This window comes from Telmatherina bonti (assembly GCF_933228915.1).
Source record: "Telmatherina bonti genome assembly, chromosome: 5".
Taxonomy (NCBI): Eukaryota; Metazoa; Chordata; class Actinopteri; order Atheriniformes; family Telmatherinidae; genus Telmatherina; species Telmatherina bonti.
In genome coordinates this window covers 36154375-36178680 of record NC_136623.1, presented here as the reverse complement: position 1 = coordinate 36178680, position 24306 = coordinate 36154375, and the positions used below count along the sequence as shown (strand labels likewise).

At 40.1% G+C, this 24306-nt stretch overlaps 2 protein-coding genes across 3 annotated transcripts in view; one reads left to right on the top strand and one right to left on the bottom strand.

Annotated features, from left to right (window-relative positions):
- The window catches only part of snrka (SNF related kinase a), a 38506-nt gene extending 36172 nt beyond the window's left edge, over positions 1 to 2334 (bottom strand). Inside the window, exons 1-2 of the mRNA XM_079240349.1 lie at positions 2194 to 2334; positions 766 to 1481 (exon numbers count right to left, since the gene is read on the bottom strand). Of these exons, the coding sequence (XP_079096475.1) occupies positions 766 to 1354 (589 nt within the window). The 5' untranslated portion in view covers positions 1355 to 1481; positions 2194 to 2334. The remainder of the gene's footprint in view (positions 1 to 765; positions 1482 to 2193) is intronic.
- A 3700-nt stretch (positions 2335 to 6034) lies between these two features.
- On the top strand, positions 6035 to 21714 carry pomgnt2 (protein O-linked mannose N-acetylglucosaminyltransferase 2 (beta 1,4-)). Of its 2 annotated transcripts, XM_079240132.1 has the most exons (3): positions 6035 to 6257; positions 17757 to 17804; positions 17950 to 21714. In XM_079240132.1, the coding sequence occupies exon 3, from the start codon at positions 18029 to 18031 to the stop codon at positions 19826 to 19828; it is 1800 nt and encodes a 599-aa protein (XP_079096258.1). In that variant the 5' UTR covers positions 6035 to 6257; positions 17757 to 17804; positions 17950 to 18028; the 3' UTR covers positions 19829 to 21714. The 2 variants fall into 2 exon arrangements, with proteins under 2 accessions (XP_079096258.1, XP_079096257.1); XM_079240131.1 differs by lacking the exon at positions 17757 to 17804.
- The last annotated feature ends 2592 nt before the right edge of the window (positions 21715 to 24306 follow it).

Below are 24306 nucleotides of genomic sequence, written 5' to 3'. Positions count from 1 at the left end.
AATCAAACAAATAATAAATAACTAAAAGGAGTGTCCATGTGGTTTAACACATTTATAGTCTTGTAAAATTCATTAATAAGTATTTTTATTAATTATCTGACAATAATCATACCAAGAACATCTATAATCGTGACATCCCTTTGAGAAGCCATTATATGTCATGCTACATATTCAGCAGCAGCTAATATGAAGGACTGAACAGTAATAGCTGACAAGGACAGGAAATGTGAGTGGAGAAATAAATTTTAAAAAAAGTCCCAGCAGGAGGTGACCAGGTAACTTGTACTTGGTGATGTGACAAAAAAATGGTTTGAGGTCATTTCATGTCATAAGAGATGATCTCATGGAAGGACTGGCTGCACACTGTCAATCTTTATGGAAAAATCAATTAAACCATTAATTTAATGTAAGAGGACACCCACAGACATCAGTGCTGACCTTCTTTTTTCATGGTACAGCAGTCAGCAGAATGATTGCTGTCAAGCACTGTTAGCAGCATGCATCTGGAACACCAAACTTAATGTTTAAAACAAGTCTGAAAGTGAATACTCTGTGGTTTCTAAGTGGGGAAAGACTGCTGGTGCCACAGGAAGAAAGCCTCCTCACTAGAATACAAAAACAGAAAATGACTACTCCATGTGGTTGAGATGAATATATAAGCCGTTAAGTCATAACTTACATCCTGTCAATAACATTCCACAAGCTTCATTTTAATTAACAGCAAAACTCATTCATTACTGTGTCATTACTCATGTCTTTACATACCTACAGCCGGAGCATCGTACTCATCACCCAACAGTATTTCTGGTGCAGAGTAGGCCAGAGACCCGCAGCTGGTTGTCAGCTTTTTCCCCGGCTGAAACTTGTTACTGAATCCAAAGTCAGTGAGCTTAACCAGTCCTTGTTTTTCAAAGAACACAACGTTCTCTGGCTTGAGGTCCCTGTGCACCACATGCAGGCGGTGGCAGTAGGAGATGGCGTGAACAATCTGAGCAAAATACTTCTTAGCCAGCTCTTCATTCAGGCCATCTTCGTGTTTCATGATGTAGTCAAACATATCCCCTCCATCTCCAAGCTCCAGGATTAAGTAAAGCTTTGTCTGAGTGTCTATCACTTCGTACAGTCGGACGATGTTGGGGTGTTGCACAAGCTTCATGCAGCGGACTTCCTGAAAAAGGTGGCCTGTCGCCACAGTGTCCAGCTTAGTCTTGTCGATCACCTTAACCGCCACTTTCTCCCCCGTGAAGACGTGGCGTGCCAGCTTGACCACGGCAAAGTGGCCGCGGCCCAACGTCTTGTCAAGGTCGTACAAACCAGCGATCTTGCCATCGTATCCTCGTTTGAAGCCTGCCATAACTGGAGATGGTGGTGGACTGAGGTGAGCCCCTGCTGTGGGATGGGGCGCGTTGGTGGGGTCTTTTGGGTCCAGCTTATTTCACTTCATCAATGGCAGGACAAAAACAACCCATGGCTCCAACTTGCTAACATTGTAAGACACACAAAATGAGAGTAATCTTAATAATCTCATTTGAGCTGATTAAAATAATTGAATGACGTTAAACACAAGTAGAAGACATGTAATCTAATAAAATTGAAAGAAGAAACTTTTCGAACTTCTGTTCTTGCAAACAGTTTAGCGTTGTGACACAGTTCTATAGATTTGAAGCATGAACAAGCATTTCAAGCGCCAACTAGCTGAGGCTACAGACCTTTACACCACCCTGCTACCCTGCACGCCCATCCTGGATGTTGGAGGAGGCGTCGGACTTGTTTTGACAGGATGTCTGCTGCACAACCACAGAAACTAACCTGATGTGCTGCCTTTAGACATTTCAGTCATACACATGATCCTTTTCTTAAATGACAATTAAAAAAGGAACCACGTTAAAGCTGGGCAAAGAGATCCATGGCTGAAACAGTTGCACCGGCCTGAACACAGTGAATTAACGTTAGCCTGACGTTGCTACAGGCTAGCTCCTTGTTCATTCATATCTGGCTCATTTTGTGAATGCCTTTAACTGTTATCGTTACCAATCATTAACACAACATACGCCATTTTGTTTTATGAGAAAAACCGCCACATTAACTGAATATTTACCTTAAACAGAGCGTTTGTCATGCAGGTTAAATACCAGCCAGCTAACGCCAGTTAGCATGTAGCCTTTAGCAAGCTAAAGTTAATGCTCAGCTCACCTCCCAGTTTCTCTTCAGTAAACACAAGCCCCTAATACAGGATAGACTGGCTTTCCTGAGTAACTCAGGGATATCTAGGGAAGATTATTAACATTTAACTGAGAAGATAATGGTAGTACGGGCTTCTTCGTGGTGACGGCGGTACCCAGAAGGTGCCTGTGCCCGAGGTGCATCCGTGAATGAAGAATCGCATCGCTGATAATAGCAACCGTAGTCGTAATGGTTGTACCCTCCAAGCCGGGGCGGTGGGACCAATATGCTACTTTCAGGCCCCGAAGAATTATCCAAGAGATTTTTCTCCATATAATTAGTAAAGAACATTACACGCCTGGCAAAGTTATCTTCACTGTTAGAAAGAAAAAAAATGAAAATGCGGAAAAATGACTTTCGGATACACTAAGTTGGCATTTTAATTCAAATCTCGTCACAAGATTATCTGTTTTTCTTTAAAAAAAAAAAAAAAAAAAAATCAGCGCAGATTTTTAAAAAAAAGTTGCGTTTTATTTTAGTATTTAATTGCTGTTGTTATTTGAAACCCAATCTGGCTAGGTTATTTAGAAAATGTCAGGGCAGACTTACATTATTACGAGGATACCTTGAAGGCAGCACGAGGAGAAAGCATCACCAACCGCATTCAGCCATTCAGCTCTGACGTCAAACGAGGCTTTTGATCGAGACTGCAGCAACATCACACAAAGAAATGCACAGAGGCAAAGCAAGTTCATTTGTCTCCTTCATTTCTTTGCTTAAAAACATTACAGCGGGGTGCAGGAAGTATGAAAAACAAAATTGAACAAGAAATAAAAAAAAAATCAAAAGAGAACAAATAAAGTAAATAAAATGCATGAAATAAAAGTTACAGTGTCAGGAATTAACAGTTATTTTGATAAAAGATGGCACATAACAAAGTTTTTAACACTGATTTACAGCCACTGGGAGTTTCAGCAGACCTGCAGGTTTGTGGGAGTTTCCACATGTTCGGTGCATAAAAACTGAACATTGACCCTGATGGTAAATGGACTTGTACTTCTATAGCGCTTTTCTAGTCATGCAGACCACTCAAAGCGCTTTACACTACTTGTCACATCCACCCATTCACACACACACACTCATTCCCCGATAGGCACATCGGGGGGCAGTTTGGGGTTCAGTGTCTTGCCCTAGGACACTTCGGCATTTCAGGGGAAGCCTGGAATCGATCCCCCAACTTACCAGTTGAAAGACAACTGCTCTTCCTCCTGAGATCCTGAGGGATCTGGTTAGTTTTATAAGGAGACCCTGGATAGAATTTGGTCCTAAATTATTCAGTTCTTTATTTCTAACAGCGGGATTTTAAAGTCAATTCTCGAACGACAGGAAGCTAGTGTAAAGATTTGAGGACTGAAATTATATGATCCACTTTCTTGGTCTCAGTGAAGACTGGAGCAACGGCATCCTGGACTTACTGCAGCTGTCTGATGGACGTATTAGGGAGACCTGTAAAGACAGCATTACAGTTTTAAAGTCAACTAAAGATAAATGCAAGGGGAAAGCTTTTCTAAATCATGCTGCCATCAGTGCTTTAATCCTCTAGATGAAAAAAAGCCAACTTACATCTGTCCTAATGTGATGCTAAAATTCAGGTCTGAGTCCAGGAGTACACCAAGATTTCTGGCTATGTTGATAGTTTTTAACGTAGAAATCTAAAGCTTACTTTACTTCTATTATTTCAGTTTTGTCAATTAGGTGATGGAAGTTCTGGCACATCGAGTCTTTAATTTAATCAGTGCATTTGATCAGAGTTTGGCTCAGGCTATAGAGTCCTGGTGAGATAGTCATGTAGATTTGTGTGTCATCAGCTATCTATGTATATCTATGTCTTTGTTGTTTTTCATAATTTGAGTGAGTGGGAGCATTTAGATGTTGAACAGCAGGGACCTTGTATACAGTCTTGGGGAACTCCATAGGTTATTTTAGTTCACTCAGGTCTTAAGTTCTATTCTATTCTACAGTGGTTTGGCAGAAGCTTATATCCAAACTGATTTTGCATCAACTTTTCAGTGGTAGTTCTTTCACATGCCGTGTTAGACTGAAGTTATCAAGAACACAAGCAGTTCTTTGATCCCTCTGTCCTGGTGGTCTTTGCAGGAATTTTGAAATAATTACGTAGTCATTTTAAAATAATTAACTAAATAAATAGTCATTTTCAAATATTTTCATTAATTTTCAAATAATTATAAATATTTGAGAGCCAATCTGGGTAGGGTTAGGGTTAGGGTCAGAACATGTCAGTGCAAACTCACATTATTTTGAAGATACCTTGATATAGGATACCTTTATATTTGTTACATAGTTATTTTAAAATAACGATGTAGTCAAAGATCACAGAAGATCACAGAATATAGGTTCATAAAACATGTATATATATATATATATATATATATATATATATATATATATATATATATATATATATATATATGTATATATATGTATGTATATGTGTATATATATATATATATATATACATATATATATATATATATATATATATATATATATATATATGTATGTATATGTGTATATATATATATATATATATATACAAATGTGTGTGTGTGTGTGTGTGTGTGTGTGTGTGTATGTATTAATGTGTAGGGACTTTTGTAATTTTAAAAGTGGCAACGCAGGGGGTTGAGAAGTGGATGTACTCAATACTTACTGAAAAAGAAGTGGTTATACTCCGTACACCTGCATATACCCTGGACTACACCACTGATTTGCTTCTGTCTTTCAGTCAGTGATAAAACTTATTATAGGAGGGCAAAGCTCACTCACAACTGTGCTACTTGACTGTGTTAGTCATCAGTAGTGTGCAGAAATTGAACTGAATAATTCACTGAATTAAAAAGAAAGAATTGTGAAAATGTGGATTAATGGAGTCAATAACTTTTTATGTAATTACAGTATGTAAATAACCACAAGTAATTCTTTTTTTTTTTAAGGTAATATTTTATTTTAGCACTTGCTACTGTTAACGTTCTGTCAACGCTACACACTATTTTATATTATCTTTTCCATTCACATTTTCCAGAAAATAGACAGCAAGGAAGGAGACCAGAATTTCTTGTGTAATAACACCAAATATAATTACATACCAAGTCGGAAATGAATAATGAAAACAGAATGCTGATTGCTTTTCTTTTTTCAAACTCAAGATGGGAGTGTTGTTTTGTTTTTAATTTATCTCTGCACAGTAAACTGACGTGTAGTTTTCAATTAGTATAATAGGTTTTCTTCCCCGCTTGTCAAAAGGTGTTTGTATGTTTGGCTTGTTAATTAGTATTTGTATTGTTGTAATTACTTAAGACAAGATTAATGTCTAATACAACATCTAGATACTATGGTTTACAAAATTATGTGATTTAATTGTATGTTTAATGGGTTTCTTTAAGGTTCTTACTCTCATATGTAAGTGGCTTTGGAGAGAGGCGTCTGTTAAATGACTGTACCGCATAACAGAATAGAATAGAATAGAATAGAATAGAAAAATCAGGATTCAGTCATGCAGTTCCAGCTGCATGACTGTAATACATACATGCATAACACTAGTATAATAAATTTATTGGGTTCATCACATTATTATTTTAACCAAACATTTGTTTTTAAAGTGAACGAGTCGAGTGGATCCGATAGATGAGCAGAAGGCGATAACACTATCATGATGAAGATGACGATGAAGAGTCATATCGCGAGATTTGAGCGCGGGGTTTCACTCAGCGGTGGGTGGAGACTCGACACTGGTCGAGTCGAGTCGGTATTTCAGGCGCTGCTGCTTCTATTCGTCTCCACCGTCATGACATCCAGGCTAGCTTGTGATCAACAACAAAAACGTTTACTGTTGTTTGCTGTGGTTTAATGACTGAACTCGTGGGTGCCTCTCTGTTGTCAGTCTCCGCGTGCACCGGTGTCCCTCTTTTCATGATCTCCTCGAGCCCATGGTCGCTGCTCTGCAACCCACTGATGTGGAGCTAACCTCTCCGCTTCTCCGCGGACGAGAAGCGTCACTGTTTCTGGGACCAAAGGTGAGAATTGGAGCTGTGAATATGTCGTGGTTTGCCTATTCAGGGAAGCTGTTGTTGTGAGGCAGAAGTTCCCGTCATCTCCACCAGCAGCCTTTGCAGCTGCAGCAGAGGATCTTTTCCAGCTGCAGCCTCCAGTCTGTTTTACAGCCACAGGCTCCGAAACACATGCCAGGTCCAGCGTCTTCTATGTAATCTATTTTAATTTTATTTTGACTTAAAATTTAATTAATGTTTTGATATAACTATTTTTTTTTATTTCTGTCCTATTTACTAATTATGATTTAATTATTTTATAGTATAATTAATTTTTATTATTATTATTATTATTATTATTATTTCTGCCTGTTCAGAAATGAAGTTAAATTTAATTTAGTTTATTCTGAATTTCGTGTTACCCTGCTTTTTTCCAAATCAAGTTTTATTCTAGTCTATTCTCATTTACTCACAGTATATCAAGTTTATTTTATTTATGTTTAATCTACTTTTAATGTTATTTTTAATTTTGCCCCATTTACTAAAAGTACATTAATTTGTTTTAAATTTTATCTATACAATTAATTCAACCTCTTTTATTTATTTATATATTTGTTTATTTACGCAATTTATTTAACCCTGCCATTTCAAGTAACAGCATTTTAATTATTTATACAATCAATTTCATTCTTTTTTCACTAATTTTATTTTGAACTAATTTTCTGACAATTATTTTATTTTATTTAAAGAGGCTCTATTATGCTATTTCTAGTTTTCTGAGCTCCTACAGTGTTACAGTGTTCAGACATACTAGCGCGCCCGTTTTTTTTAATGCATGTTTCAGTTTTCCAGCACTCTCTATGTTCGGTTTCCATGGCGACGGAAACAATTGGTTTCTCGAGCCTTTTTTTCTGCTTCGACATTTTAGTGATGTCATAGGGAGGGACTCAGTTGGTGTTTCTCAATTCAGGGTCTGCACCCTTCCACGTGCGATTTGTCGGCTTCGCAGTGGCGCTCCAAGTGCTGTCTCAATTCTAAGCGCCCTCTCCTATCCCAGAATTGATAGAAAAGAATAGAAAAGAATGAGCAGCAGAGCGCCGGTGTAGGTACCACACCAGCCAGACCATCTATTTATTTATTTTGAAGTATATACACAGACATATTTGTGCCAGCAGACAAACTGGGAGGACAGCAGTATTGTGTCCAGTAACCACAAATGAATTTCATGACGGTCAACCTCAGATGTCTTCGTCCCCTTTCATTAAAGAAAAGACTGAATTTATTACGGTCACTCAATTTATCGGAGACTGAAATAAGTAACAATAATTAAAAATGTGCGAAATTATAGTCAGTAATATAAGACACTGTCATTTAATTGAGTTAAAGATAAAAAAAAACAAACAAACAAATAAATCAGTCCTGGACAAATTAGAGCACTTTTCTGATAAACAGTGGGATAAAATACCTGTCAACAGGTGCAGAATTCTGACTGGGAGAAACAGAAAACACTTGACTGGAGTGGACACATAAAAGGATTATGCAACAAAATATTAGGCTAAGACTGATGTAACATATATATTATTTTATCATATTGGTTTGCTTTTTAAAAACGAACCAGAATTAGAAAATAATGTCATGATTTTCATAAAATTTGTAATTTATTATTACTTTTGTCAATTTCATCTTATTTCCCAGGAGCTGTTTTTCTCCTTCTTTAATGGGAGGGTATGAATACATATGAGGACGACTGTACATGTGTCTAACAAGGATTATTTTTCACTGAAGTTAACGTCAGCTTTACAGGATGAGCTGTCAGCCAGAGGAGAGCTCGTCTAAACCGCCTCCTCCGCATTTGTAATTTAATCACAGAGGAAAAATTGAAATTACTGGCACTATTTTCTGTCATTTTAAAAATATTGGGTTTTTTTTGTGGAAGAATGGGATCAGTAATTAGATAAACTTGGCATATGTAATTGCTAGGCAATGGAGGACTTGAGCACTATGGGTAAATCGAGTCCACTAGATAGGCCGCACACAACTAAGTGTAACCACAACTAAGTGTAACCACACTTAGTTGTGTGCAGACAACGTAGAAGACTTTGTTACCTATGCGGTCTGCGCACTTGGACGTGTGCAGAAGCTTAATTGAGAAAAGCCCAGTGATTGGTCATCTTAGAATTTTCCTTCGGGGGTTAATAAAGTATTTTTCATTTAATTTCATTTAATTTAATCTTCTTTGGGTTGTGCATGTTCATGAAAAGAAAGCCACACCCACCTTCACTGCTTAGTATAACTACTACTAGCAGTCGACCAATCAGTCTCAGCCTGCAGGCTGGACATAAGACGGAGCTTTCTCTGTCCGCCTGTTTCTGGCAGAGACTGATCTGAGAGGATCAATACAAATGAATGAAGGGGTTTGTGAAAATGCTTGATTATTTCTTGCCGTTCTGGACTTGCATATTAAAATAAATTAGACTGAAATATGCATAATCGAGACACTTTAATTTGCCTGAATTTGTTTTAATCTAATTTTTGGTAATTTTCTATGATGTTTATTTATTTCATTTATGCCTCAAAGTAAAGACACTTGTGGGGGAAAAAACAACTTTGACTTACCTCCCAGATATTTACTGTTCAGCTCTTCAACATGGTTTTGTCAATTAAATGACCTCCTAATGTAGTAAGACTTGTTTTACTAAAGATTAGCTGATTCTCTTTTTTTGGGGTTCTGATCTTAATATAATATGTCAGGTGATACCAATGTTTTCTTATCATTTTACTTGAACAGTATTGTGAACATTAGTTCTAATGATTAGTTTTATTAATGAATCCAGATTACATCATCGTCACCTGGTTAAAAACGCCCATCCGACTCTCCTGGAAAATGCATCAAATGCACCACACTCTGCAGGTAGAAATTTCTTTACAAGCTGTAGAAGGTGCAGCAGGCTATATATTGAAAAATGTCTACAGTGTATCACTTTCCACTTTAGCCACAACACCACAAAGTGTTGACGTGCTCATGGGACAAGACTGCAGATTGCTGTCCAAGTTTCAGGAGGAATTAATGAGTTTAAACATAAAACTATTTTGTCTGGGCATTTTTGGGGTGTTTACCATTGCGGGTTTGTCGTCTCAACTTAGAAACTGGCATTCACCATTCTGAAAGGAAAAATACAAACATTTCTGTGGTCTACGAACATGTTCATGAATCTGAGAGGAGTGGAGATCAGTTGTCTTTTAACATGTGAATGAGCTGTAGCCTGACAGCGGTTGTTTGGCAAAAAAAACTACATCCAGGCCAACAGGAAATTGTTTGTATAATTTAGTATATTTTGCAAATGTTGTAAAAAAAAAACAAATACAAATTTGTTATGAAACGTTTCTTGTGTGGGCCCATGGCATGAGCGGATTAAACAACTCAAAACTGTGCATTAGATGGTTATAATGCCCAACACTGAGTCGAGCACACCACACCACCACAGCATTGTTTAATCCTTACTCATATTTATCTATTCAGTTTACATCAGTATTTGTACTTTGTCAAGACAAAACTTCATGTCATTTTTGTTTTCTAAAATTTGTGGAATCCTAAAGACGTTATTTAAAAGCCACGGTTTAATGTTAACTATATTCATGTTCTTAAAGATAACAGATAATCGTGTTAAATAATCGAAATCTCAGTTTCAGTCAAAATAATCGTGATTATAATTTTTGCCATAATCGAGCAGCCCTAGTGCAACCTAAGAATAAATTTTAAGAAGATGTTGGTGAATAAAGCCCACTGTCTGTAGTTGATACAGACAAAAGTAGTTGTACTTTAGCAGTAACAACTGATTTTTTTTTTTTTTTTTAATAATCAGTTGGACAGAATATGTTCAAATGGAAACAGGATGTATGTGTTGCAGACATATTGTGGTATTGCCTCAGAGGGCTTGTCTCTACCTAAGAGGACTTCTGATCATAGAAGCTGCTGTTCGATCTGGCCAGAAAATATTCATGTTACCGATTTGGAATAACTTTTATTTCAGTTTGAAAAAACAAGAACAAGCATGGGCGATGTGTAGCAACCCATAAAGTCCGAGTTCCCACTGACTCCAGGCTTTTTTCCGCAAAGCTTTTTACTGTTTTTATTTTGCGATTTTTCTGTCATCCCAAGACCACCATCATTCCCTTGTCTTGTATGTCCTCCTCCACTGCTGTTTCATATTTGTTCTTGTTGGATCATGGTTGATCACGTCAGATTTCTGGCTCGGAGGACTGGATTCTAGATTGCTTGTGGAACAGGATCATTTTGTGTTTGTGCTGATATTTTTGCAGCATCACATACAATATGATCAAAACTGTTTAATTCCTTTCAGTTTTTTTTTATCTCCATGTATGGGGTCTCTAACAGATGAAAAATCTCTTCAGATTTAAAAATCTTTGTGTGCCCAGCTTTAAGCTGGAGACTCCCTCATCTTCTCTCGCCACCTGCATGCGATGCATATTCATGCAGGATTACAGCATTTTAGTTGGCAGACTTTTCCATAATTTCCCTTACAGATGAATCAGAATGATTAATTAAAGCAGCTTTTGACTGTTAACGTAGTCTGCTAGAAGTTCACCGCTAGCTGGTATGCTTCAGCGAGTGTCTGCATCACAATTTCTTCTTTTTTACTGGATTGCATTTTAACCTGGAAACCTTGACTTACACACATTTCGGGTTGCTGTTTAGCTTTTTTATTGTTTGCAGATTAAAATATATCCAAATCACTGACATGCTAAACTGGGAAAGTATGCTCACTCTACTTGTCAGTGCAGATGTACGGTAACTAGGACTGCACGATTCTCGATAAAATGAGAATCACAATTTTTCTTTTTTACTTAGAATTGAGATCACGATTCTCTCACGATTTTTTTCCAATATAAATATTTATTGCATGTATTCCCGGCACATCAACTTTGCAACAGCTGACACCGAACATAAAAACAATAAATGTCTCTCGTCTTCTCTTCCACACACAACCTATGAATAATTTTAACAGTGACATTTTTTAACAACATTTTTAGGCAACATTACAGGACTGAGTGGAGCTTGCTGGCAGGCACGTCCATAACAATGTTGTGAAATTAATGACGCAACATTTCTCTAGTTCTAGTGCAACTCTCTTTGGCATGTGCAATGACGAGGAGCGCTTTTCGCTTGCATTGCATTGCCAAAGTTGTGCTAACCTAGCTTAAGTTACTACTTGTTTGTAGTATATAGTGTTGGGCACTGATACATATATGATCTGTGTGTGTGATGTGGTCAGTCAGTTCTATGGTCTCAATATAAAGACATACATATTTTGCAACTGTAAATAAATCTTTGCATCAAATTCTGAGTTTATATTTGTAAATCAAGTTTTGTCTTCCTGCATAAAGAATCTGCCCAGAAATATCAAGCTCATGAATGTGTAGAAAATGATTTGCGAGATTGTTGAAAAATAAATGAAGATTGGCATTTATAGAAAAAAATTGTTTTGGGGTATGATTGGGAGGAATGACTTGGCTTAGATGGTGGGGGAGGATGTCGGTCAGGTCTGGCATGACCAAAAAGGGTTTGCTGGGAATATCTGGCACAGTCCCCTGTCAAAGAGAGCTTCAATTCCTACCTCTGGCAGAAGTTTAACCATATCCCGAATGAGGCAGGGGATATTGAGTCAGAGTGGACTATGTTCCGTAGCTCATTTTGTTGAGGCAGCCAGTCGGAGCTGTGGCTGACAGGTACCTGTCGTGGGTGTATTCCCAGAACTTGTTGATGGACACCTGCAGTGAGGGATGCTGTCAAGCTGAAGGAGTCCTTACTGGGCCTTTTTTGCATGTGTATCAGCAGGCAGGATGGGAGGGTGTGCTCCAACTAGACGGTCATAACCCAGGAAAGATCTATTTAGGGGTCCTGAAGAGGAGGGTCTGTTGGATAGTCAAATCCTGGATTGAGGTGGAGCAGTGTAGTTTTTGTCCTGATAGTGAAACAGTGGACCACTGGTCCACTGTCCACTCTTCCACTGTTCCACTACCATGAGGAAAATCACACTGCTCCACCTCTTCAGGGTTGTGGAGGGAGCATGGAAGTTTTACCAACCATGCACCATGGACCCACAATGTGTGTCAGAGCTTGGTTCGCATTGCCAGCAGTAAGTCGTATTTATTTATAGTGAGGGTTAGACTCTTCCAAGGCTGACCTTTATCACCAATTCTGTTCACAATTTTTATGGACGGAATTTCAAGGCACAGCCAAGGTGTTTAAGGGGATCCAGTTTGGTAGCCTCCGGATTAGGTCTCTGCTCTTTACAGATGATGTAGTTCTGCTGGCTTCATCTGATCGTGCTCCCCAGCTCTCACTTGAGGAATGTGCTTGGAGTAACTCTGGAGCCACTGGAGCTGATTATCCAAAGAAGAATGCTGCACAAGCTGATGAAGATGATGGATGATTCTTCACACCCTCTCCACAACACAGTGATGAAACAACAAAGTTTGTTCAGTGAGAGGTTTTTTTTAGGTCCACTGTAATACTGAAAGATACAGAAGATCATTCCTACTAGCAGGCATCAGCCTCTGGAACAAGACCTCCTCAAGTTATTTATCTACTACAATATCAAATTTCCCTTTGTGGATTAATAAAGCATTTTTCATTTCATTCATTCATTCATTTTCATAACAGGTTCATAGTTTTCGCCATCTCTCATGCATCGCTCGCAACTTGGCACCCAACGCCCTGTTCACACCAATGTCCAGTGGTTGTAGTTCTTTCGGTAGTGGTCCCGGGATGATGGCAAGGTCAGAATTTATTGGCTTTACTCAACCTCATTGTTTTTGTTGGGATGATGGTGTCCACACAGAAGTTTATGTAATCTGTCACACACTGTCATGGTGTTAATGTCGTCTCCATGAGGTTCACAGAGGATGTTCCAATCTGTAGCCTCAAAGCCTCTTCTTCATCTTCAGCAGACCAGATTTTGATAGTCTTTGTGATGACTGGTTGATGCTGAACGATGGGCTTGTAGGTGGAGGTGAGAGGAACCAGATTATGGTCAGATCTTCCTAAAGGAGGCAGAGCAGAACAACGGTATCCATTATTCATATTCGCATAAAACAAGTCCAACCTCTTAAAGCCCGGTACAGACACATTACTGTTAAGGATGTGTTCATGCAGGTATGTCTCGATGGGGTTAGGGTTAAGGAACACATAATACTTCACTCTCTGTATTCTTTCTGAAACTTTGTTAGCATCTGGAGCTCGTTCGTTTTGTTAGCTAGCGATCTCACATTACCCATCAAAACAGTTGGGAGAAATGGTTTAATTTTCCATTGCTTTCTCCCCTGCCTCACTCCCTCTCTGCATCCTCTTCTCTTTCTTTTCAACTATATCGGGATTTGATGTGTTGTTTCGCTGATCATCCTGATTTGGGACAATTTAATTAATTGATCCCGATTGTAAACAAATCTTTCGTTGCCATGGAGACTCATCATAACAAGTCTTGAGAGAGCCAAAAATATGCAGAAAAATCTCCCTTGCAGCACACCCTCCGAACCGGCATGAAATCCTCAGGGGAAAAAAAAAACCAACAACATAATTTGAGCTGATATCTATATGAGAAGAATTTGTACTTTAAAAAAAATCAAGATAGCAAGTCAGAGCTACTGTAATTTGCTGCCATCAGACGGCGCAATCTAGAATGGAATGAAAATATTGGAAACAGTAAAATATTCTGCCCGTGAAAGATATGTTGATCTAAGTACAGCAGGACGCTGGAGGGCAGCGAGGACCCAGGAACGTACAATGTGGCTACTGTTACATGAGGTTTTTTTTTATTCGAAATGAATAATTATGAATTAAATAATCCCAAATAATAGTATTCTCTTGCGAGTTTACATCAAAATAATAATTCCAAATTTAAGTTTACATGGAAATACATCCATGTAAACATCCCCCCTCCCTGAGCCGTCACCTTATCTTGGTTGACTGGTTTGTGTGTCCCAAAGATCCTAGCAGCTATGTTGTCTGGGGCTTTATGCCCCTGGTAGGGTCACCCATGGCAAACAGGTGTCTAGGGGAGGCACCCGACCAAGTACGGCTCACAGACCCCTATGATGAACACAAACCCGGGCAGAAATGTTCCCTTGCCTGGACGCGGGTTACCGGGACCCTCCTCTGGAGCCAGGCCTGGAGGTGGGGTACAAGAGCGAGCGTCTGCTGGCCAGGCCTTTACCCATGGGACCCGGTCGGGCTCAGCCCGAAAGGGTTACATGGGCCCCACCTCCCGTGAGCTCACCATCTGTGGGAGGAGCCGTAGGGGTCGGGTGCAATGTGAGCTGGGTGGCAGCAAGGGACGGGGACACTGGTGGTCCAATCCCCGGCTGCAGAAGCTGGCTCTAGGGACGTGAAATGTCACCTCTCTGGTGGGGAAGGAGCCTGAGCTTGTGCGCGAGATTGAGCGGTTCCGGCTAGATACAGTTGGACTCACCTCGACGCATGGCTTGGGCTGTGGAACCAGTACCCTCGAGAGGGGCTGGACTTTCTTCCACTCTGGAGTTGCTCATGGTGAGAGGCGCCGAGCAGGTGTGGGCATTCTCATCAGCCCCCGGCTTGGTGCCTGCACGTTGGGGTTTACCCCACCGGATGAAAGGGTAGATCCCTCCGCCTCCGGGTGGGGGGACGGGTCCTGACTGTTGTCTGTGCTTATGCACCGAACAGCAGTTCAGAGTACCCACCCTTTCTGGAGTCCTTGGAGTGCTGGAAGGTGCTCCTTCTGGGGACTCCATTGTTCTGCTGGGGGACTTCAATGCTCACGTGGGCAATGACAGTGAGACCTGGAGGGAAGTGATTGGGAGGCATGGTCCTCCCCGTCTGATCCCAGATGGTGTTTTGTTATTGGACTTCTGTGCTCGTCATGGATTGCCCATAACAAACACCATGTTCAACATAAGAGTGTCCATATGTACACCTGGCATCAGGATTCCCTTGGCCGCAGTTCGATGATCGACTTTGTAGTCGTATCGTCGGACCTGCGGCCACATGCCTTGGACTCTCGGGTGAAGAGGGGGGTAGAGCTGTCAACTGATCACCACCTGGTGGTGAGTTGGCTCAGATGGTGGGGGAGGAAGCCGGTCAGATCTGGCAGGCGCAAATGTGTTGTGAAGGTCTGCTGGGAACGTCTGGCTGAGTCCCCCGTCAGAGCAAGCTTCAACTCCCACCTTCAGCAGAGCTTCAAACATGTCCCGAGTGAGGCGGGGGACATTGAGTCCGAATGGGCTGTGTTCCATGCCTCTATTGCTGAGGCGGCCAGCTGTAGCTGTGGCTGTAAGGTCGTCGGTGCCTGTAATCCCAGGACTCGTTGGTGGACACCAGCAGTGAGGGATGCCGTCAAGCTGAAGAAGGAGTCCTATCGGACCTTCTTGGCCTGTGGGACTCTGGAGGCAGCTGATGGGTACCGACAGGCTAAGCGGCATGCGGCTTCGGCTGTCGCCGAGGCAAAAACTCGAGCATGGGAGGAGTTTGGCGAGGCCATTGAGATAGACTTCCGGACGGCTTCAAGGAGATTCTGATCCACCATCCGGCGGCTCAGGAGGGGGAAGCAGTGCTCCATCTTGCCTGTTGCAGCATTTGCGTCTGGAGTTTGTTATGAACTTTCGCCACCACTTCACTCTGCTTTTGTGGTTTTTGCTTGTTGACTCGTTTGTTTATTCTTTATTCTTTATCCTGATTTGTGTGCAGGTGATAAAATGAGTTAGTTGTGACGGAGTCCGTTGTTTGGACTGGGAGCTAGTTTGTTGTCGGTTCCACGTCAGTCTTTTTATATCCAAACCGCATCCATGCGGTTGTGAAATTTCCCTTCTTTTATGAACAAGCTCATCGGTTTGGGTTTGCTGATCATCTGAGTTATCCTGTTCTGAAACGCGTGTGCTACTGTCTTCCTCTAGCTTTGTTTTTATATTGCATTGTGCATGCTGTGAAGCACATCTGGATGTAAAATACTGTAGTAAAGCACCTTATGCACCTTACCTCAATGAGAATATCAGCTTGCCTTGCTGATATCTCGGCATGGATGAAAACTCGCCACCTTCAGCTCAATCTGTCCAAGACAGAGCTCATTGTCTGCCCAGATAATCCTTCCTTACATCCGCAATTAAGTGTGAAGCTTGACTCTGTTACACTTGTTCCTACGCCTGCTGCCCGGAATCTTGAGGTCATGGTGGATGACCAGTTGACCGTTAAGGTCCATGTTGCCTCGGTTGCCCGTACCTGCCGATATGCTCTCTACAACATCAAGAGAATCAGACCGTACCTGACAGAACATACGACTCAGCTTCTGGTTCAGGCTCTGGTCATCTCACGCATCAATTACTGCAATTCCCTACTGGCAGGTCTGCCTGCATGTTCTGTTAAACCTCTGCAGATGATCCAGAATGCCGCAGCACGTCTGGTTTTCAACCAACCCAAACAAGCTCATGTCACTCCGCTGCTAATCACTCTTCACTGGCTTCCGGTTGCAGCACGCATCAAATTCAAAGCCTTGCTTCTGGCTTACAAAACAATAACTCAAACGACTCCGGTCTACCTTCACGCCCTAATCCAGGCCTACACTCCCTCTTGACAGCTACGTTCCACCAGTGAAAGACGCCTCATGTTACCACCACAACGTGGGACTAAATCACCAGCCAGACTCTTTTCCTCTGTTGTGCCACGATGGTGGAACGATCTACCAAACTCTGTCCGCTCTGCAGAGTCCCTGTCTACTTTTAAGAGCAAGCTGAAGACTCAGCTCTTCAAGGAGCATTTCAACACTTAGTATAGCTGCATTTATTGGAAAGTTGGAGAACTTAGCCCAGTTCTTTGCAACAGACTTTATGATATTAATTCTTTGTATTGTAACATAGGTGACATTATATGGTGGGAAGGGAGTAAACAAAAAAAAACAAAAAAAAAAAGCTTGTAGCACTTAATGCAAGGATCTGCATCCAACTATATAGTCCACAAGCATCTTCCTACGATGTCCTCTACTGTTTAATTTTGTGCTTGTGTTGTTCTCACTCATATGTAAGTCGCTTTGGATAAAAGCGTCTGCTAAATGACTGTAGAATAGAATGGAATAGAATTATCGTGGTGTAAACGATAGAGCCTCATATAAAATGACAGACATTTTATATTATCCAAACGATATATATTGTCATATTGCCCAGCCCTACTGGGTACTGGATAGTAATATTATTTGACTCCTAAAGTCAAGTCAACATGCAGAGTTTCAAATGAATCATAATTTGTTGTTATTAGAAGTCATCACATCACTAGTTTCATGTTTTACATTGATTCAAGTTTTTTTATTGAGTTCTTCAATGTTAATGAATTGTTTATGATTAGTATTAAAAGAATAGATTAAATTATATTTATATCTACTAAATATATAGTGTATACATTTTGCTGTGAAATCATCAGATGGGTGTTTAGCATGCAGCTCGATAGCTACTGGTTTCAGCCTCTCAATGACTCTTTTATTCCCTCAGTGTGAAGACGACGTAATATGCACTCGTCCCGCTTTCTGTCTCCTTTTGGTAATTTCTCATGATTGATCCTGCATAGATTTTCTAAGTTAATTTTTGTTTATAAGCTTGGTAATTACACAAATTAATCACAAATTAATTTTTTAACTTTTATCATCCCCCACAATCCCCTACCCCACCCATCTATCCCTTCCAGACTGATGCTTGTTTCGCCGCCTTTGTCTGAAGTTTGAGACCAGTCGGAGTTGAGAGCTGTGTCCTGAACGACTGTGGTGATGCGAGCTTCAGCGGCAGGCTGCAGGATGAGCTTGGGCGCACTCCTTAACGGGCTGCTGGTCTCCATAGTAGCGGCTCTCCTGTGGAAGTATTCCAAGCTAAGCGAGCAGGCAGCCTTGCTGGAGGAAGAGCTGCATATGACGCAACAGTCACAGGAGCTCTCGCAGGCCCACATCGACTACCATGTTGCCCTGCAGGCTCTTCAGGAACATGGCACCCGCATGGTCTGCACAGGGAAGATGCACACCGACCGCATCTGCCGCTTTGACTACCTCTGTTACAGCTCCGAAGCAGAGGAGTTTGTGTTCTTCCACTCCAACTCTTCGGTCATGCTGCCTAACCTTGGTTCTCGCCGTTTCCAGCCTGCCCTGCTGGACCTGTCTTCAGTAGAGGATCATAACACTCAGTATTTCAACTTTTTAGAGCTCCCAGCTGCTGCTCTGAAGTTCATGCCCAAACCAGTGTTTGTTCCTGATGTGACTCTGATCCTGAATAGGTTTAATCCTGACAACCTCATGCACGTTTTCCATGATGACCTGCTCCCAGCCTTTTACACCATGAAGCAATATTCTGACTTGAATGATGAGGCCCGGCTCGTGTTCATGGAGGGGTGGGGCGAAGGCCCACATTTTGATCTCTACCGACTTCTCAGCAGCAAGCAGCCGCTACTCAAAGAGCAGCTGAGGAACTTTGGTAAACTGATGTGTTTTACTAAATCTTATGTTGGTTTGACCAAAATGACCACTTGGTACCAGTATGGGTTTGTCCAACCACAGGGGCCCAAAGCCAACATTCTCGTCTCGGGGAATGAGCTCCGGCAGTTTGCCAAGACTCTGATGGAGAAAATGAACATTACAAGGGTGGACGAGGCAGAGAGAGATAGAGGAAGCAATGAATATGAGAAGGAGAAAGACGAGTACATTGTTGTGTTCAGTCGTTCAACGACAAGGCTGATACTAAATGAAGCAGAACTGGTCATGGCACTGGCCCAGGAGTTCCAGATGAGGGTGGTCACAGTCTCCCTGGAAGAGCAGACTTTTTCCAGTATTATTGAGGTGATCAGCAGGGCATCCATGTTGGTCAGTATGCATGGAGCTCAGCTTATCACCTCGCTGTTCCTCCCCAGAGGCGCTGCCGTTCTAGAGCTCTTCCCATTTGCTGTGAACCCAGAGCAGTACACTCCGTATAAGACACTTGCCTCCCTTCCCAGCATGGACCTTCACTATGTCTCCTGGAGGAACACTAAAGAGGAAAACACCATCACTCATCCAGAAAGACCCTGGGAACAAGGAGGCATCGCCCACTTGGAAAAAGTTGAACAGGAGAAAATTCTGGCAAGTAAAGAGGTCCCGCGGCATCTGTGCTGCCGGAACCCGGAGTGGCTTTTCCGGATCTACCAGGACACATTGGTGGACATCCCATCTTTACTGGAAGTCCTCAAGGACAGCATGAAGACCAAGTCCAACTTAAAGAAGGCCAAGACAGCCAGTACCGTCCACCCTGGCAGGGTCAGGGAAGCCCAATGTCAGACCTCCATTCAGACCTCCAAGGAGGCCAAACTCACAGTCTCCTGGCAGATCCCCTGGAACCTTAAATACCTGAAAGTGAGAGAGGTGAAGTATGAGGTGTGGATCCAGGAGCAGGGAGAGAACACCTATATGCCTTACATCCTTCCTCAGCAGAACTACACTTTTTCAGAAAACATCAAGCCGTTCACCACCTACCTGGTGTGGGTGAGGTGCATCTTTAATAAGAACCTCCTCGGCCCGTTTGCAGACGTTCTCACATGCAGGACCTAAAACGAAGTTTTTTTTTTACTGTGCCGCAATCAGACTGTTAGCAGGTGGTTCATGTGGAGGTCGGTGAATGTTGTTTGGATTGTTCTTGCAGTGACTGAAGCCCCCACTGTGACATTTCTGCCCACTGACTGCTACAGAATGCATATAATGTGGATGACACGGTTTACTGTATGAAAAAGATAAAGGTGTTTAACTGGTTTGTTTCTGATCACTTCAAATCAGCAGATTTATTTATAAGAAAAATAATATATAACATTTTTATTAGTCCAAACACTGGTTCTAAATCTTGTACAGACAACACAGTTTGTTTGTGGTGAGCAAGATATTTTTATTTATTTATTTAAATCTTTTCTGACTTGTCCAATGTCTGTGTCTCATTTCTCTGGCTTATTTTACCCACAGTGTTAGATTACATAAAGATTCGAACCCAAACCAACTCATTCTCCACCAGTTTATCATTCCTGCCATATCACTAATCTGATATATTTAATCCGTCACACCTCCATTGGTTATTGAGCTGGAAACTTTGTTAAGAAAAAAAACATTTCTGTAAATCAAGCATCACACCAGTGTTTGTGAATAAAACCTTAATATTTAGGCTGTGAACACTATAAAATTTCTTAGATCTTCAAATTCTCTTCCTGATGTCTTATAGTTATTTTATTTTCTCTAATTCTGATAATGATAACTGCAGTAGTTGCAGTGTTCTTTGTTGCCTTTTCATTAAGTTTTTTTATTCGTAAAAATGAGAAGCCTGATTTCGATTAAAAAAAAAAAAAAAGTGTCTGCTTACTTTCCTTAAAGATTTTTTTTCTTGCAAGTTTAAACAAGTGTCTTTTATACTCTCAAAGTATAAAGTGTTGATGTGTTGATCTATATGTTGTAGCTGAGGTGATCTCAGGAGAGGTTTTACCTGAATAAAGTATTGCCACCAACAGAAGTCAAACGTTAAATTAAATTGAAGCCTTTCCGTGTCAAGACTGCAAAAATATGTTTAACCACTAATGTGGTTCTGCTTGTTTATTTTGTTTTTGCTGCCAGTGTAGACCAGATGATGTGTGTTTGTGTTGATTATATTTCTTTGTTACCTCTTTGTATTTCCTAAGTGAGACCATTCTCTTTTCTCCAGGGGCAGGTAGTTGGATGGTTTTTATTAAATAAAGAATCTTAATTTTATACATTATTTGTGCTTGACAGTGGGCACACATTATTTATATTTGAAACTGAAGATAAATAATGTCTTAAAAAGATGAGTGGATATATAGCCTTTGGCCTGATGCAAAACTGGGTGGTTCATGAATCTTTTCCACAGGATCGAATGAAGTTCGTTTTCCAAAAGAAAAGTTCTCCCAGGATAAACATTGTCAAAGATCTTTATAATTTTAATTTCAAAGAGAGGAAAATGAATGGAGCAGTAAACACAACATTTGGGGAATGCAAATCCTTGAGCTGTAGTCCTGCAAGTTTATTACATGTCTCCCTCTTTCAACACTTGGTTACATCAAACTGAGCAGAACATGGTAAGCCGATGATCCATTTAACTTTAATCTGTTGTGTCAGAGAAGAGAAAAATTGAAAACCTGTAGGACTGTGTCTCCAGAGCTTGCCTACACTCACTCTAAATACAAAAACCACAAGTCACTGACTCGACTCTGAGTTAACACTTTAATAATGCAAGTTTGTAAAACTTCACCCAACAGAAATTTATGTCAGATAAGATGTATCCTGCACTCACCTGTATTTGGTGGTTTGTATTTGCAGTACAATCTGTTATTTAAAATAATTTGTAACTATGTGGAAATAAAAATAAAATTGGAAGTGCGAGATAAAAAAAGGAGGACGTAATTAGTGTGGTGTCAGACCAGCTTTAGGGCAAGAGGAGTATATGGAGCTACTTTTTACTTTTAATATCCTTAAATACAAGACTACTTTACAGATGTAAAACATAAACAATGTATCATTATTTAAGGTCATCTTGATTCAATGGAAATAAATACATATCTATGTTGGTGATTTAAACAAGTGGTCTCTTTGCTTACCTTGTTCCACTTCAGAGGTAATGGATCCTTATCTTAAAATGACTGAAGTTATTTTTTAAACACACACCTCTATTACATAACAGCAAGTGTGAATGCGATAATGTGTAATTACTGATGTATAATGCAAAAAAAGCAGAAGATGTCACTGAAATTAGATGTGCAGCATTCATATCAATCAGATAAAGTGTAAAAGAAATCTGAAGAAAAATTGTTTTGAAGTGACAAAAACTGCAGACGGGAAAAATTTCTTGAAGATTATAAAGAGGGTAAGTTGTATTGTGCAGCCATTTTGCATAATATATCTCTTGATGGACTTGAACCCACAACATACAGAGTCAAAGCCCATTTTCATAACCACTGGGCCACCACCTCATTTAACACCTGGATGTGTGGGAACAGATAAAGGTCTTCTTTTGAGAAGAGGATTTATTCTTGATGCTTGTGGAGACATTGTAGAAAAATATTAAATGTTTGACTATAATGCTGTAAAGAACAACTGAAGAACACCATAGAGTAAAAAGCGCGCACTTTCTTTTCATTTCTGGTCTTAGAGTGCCGTCTAGTGGCCATATGAGGGAGCAATTTTCTTTTTAGGCGCTATTAACAGGGAACGAATGTACTGGACACTGAAAACTGGTGCAGCCAGTTTGAAAAAAAATGTAAAAAGTCTTAGCCGATTATAAATGCTGATTTAGATAGTAAAAAAAAAAGGCATTGTTGGTTAAAGAACACAGCGGGGAGCAATCATCTAACTTGTGACATTGTGAATGGAAACAGCTTCAATGAAAGCAAAGTTTCACCATGAAATTATTTATAAGTAGCACAGGCCAGAGTTACATTTAGGAGAATCTCTATGTGTACATAGTTGTTGGTAAACTCTGCCAAACCACCAATGAGGTGAAGGTTGTTAATAAGGTTAATAAGGTTGTCATGAACCAGGTACTGGAAACTGGTGCAAATAACAGCTGCAAATCATGTTGGGAAGCTCCACCTACCACAAAGTTCTTAGTAATATTAGGGCTTCCATTGACACTGGAAACTGTTGCAGATCTCTGAAACCTGTTGAATCCATTTCCAGCTCATTATACAAAAACTGACCAATGGCTGAGCTGAATTTTTTCTGTGTCCGATACGCATTTGGTTTGAAGGGCTTTCGGCCAATCACAAGCCCTGAAACTGCTCTCTGGCAGAAGCGTTGGAATTTTTTTTTTTTTTTTTACCACTAGAGCACTACCATTCTTTTTTAAGACTTTCATCAGTGTGTAAAATTTGAATAGGTGAAGTAGCAAACAAGATTTTTTAGCTTGCTCCAATTTGCTACAACAGGTCTTACTGTCACTCTGGCTGAAGCAACACTATTTTTGACTAATATTTTTAGCCATTGGTATCAGAACGCCTTTGCCACCAGTGTATAATGAGCAGAATTGTGAAAAGATTTGAAAGGTTGAACTGCGGTCAAGAAACTAAAGATAGTTTTAAAGAAGTCATAATCCGCTCTTTTCATGTCTCTACTGTCCTCTAAGTGTTTTGTAAAATAATAGTTTAAAAACTAACTAAACAAAAAAAAAGTGCTTGTTTTGACCATTCATTAGTAATTAAACTTTTCTTGTGAGATTTTGCTAAACATAGATATAAGTTTAAACTACAAAATCGCTCTTCTTGCAGAAGAGCAAATGTGAATGCCCTTTTATGCTGAATAATTGATACACAATTGCATAACCATTTGGAGAAGCAGCACAACTATCCACCTTGACTTGTTATGGCAAAACATTGGGATTTGAACCCATGAACATCTGAACAAGAACCCAGTTCTTTAATTACTACACCAGCACAGCTCTTTGCTGAGTTTAACAGAAGTGTCAAAAGCCTTTACCATTGGAATTGGAATGTTATTTTTAAAGCTTCCTGCAGTGTGGAATCAGCCAAAGAGCTTATGATTTAAATGGTCGAAGTAGCACACAAGATCTATTAGATATAGATCAGCATAAGGAAAAAAAAGTACAACCATCTGATCTGATTTATATATTTGCATTTTCTGTTTTGTCCAATTACAGGAACAGATTTAAAACATGTACAAAAACTTGAATAACTTAAAAAGTTTAAATAGTCCAAAGACCAAAATTCTTAGCACATATCTCTGTAAAGGTGTGGAAGGAGTAGCATTTCAAACATTTTGCAAGAAAGACAACTTTGTTTTATTTGAAGCATTTTAACTACAGAAACATGATATTTAACTGTTATTTCCCCACAGCTTTCTTTTTTAAAAACTTGAATTAACACTTAGTTTTACTTGTATAACTTTTCAAAACAGACTTCACACATGCGTTAACTTGTTTGTACAAACAATCCACGTTTTAACCGTAAAGCTCGCAGCAAAATCTAAGCACTTTGTCAGAACAGTATGCAGCACTCTATGTACATCATCTGGCACATCATTAT

What these genes read in the sequence shown, in the direction of transcription:
- pomgnt2 (XM_079240131.1), top strand. Translation starts at nt 18,029, where the DNA reads ATGCGAGCTTCAGCGGCAGGCTGCAGGATGAGCTTGGGCGCACTCCTT.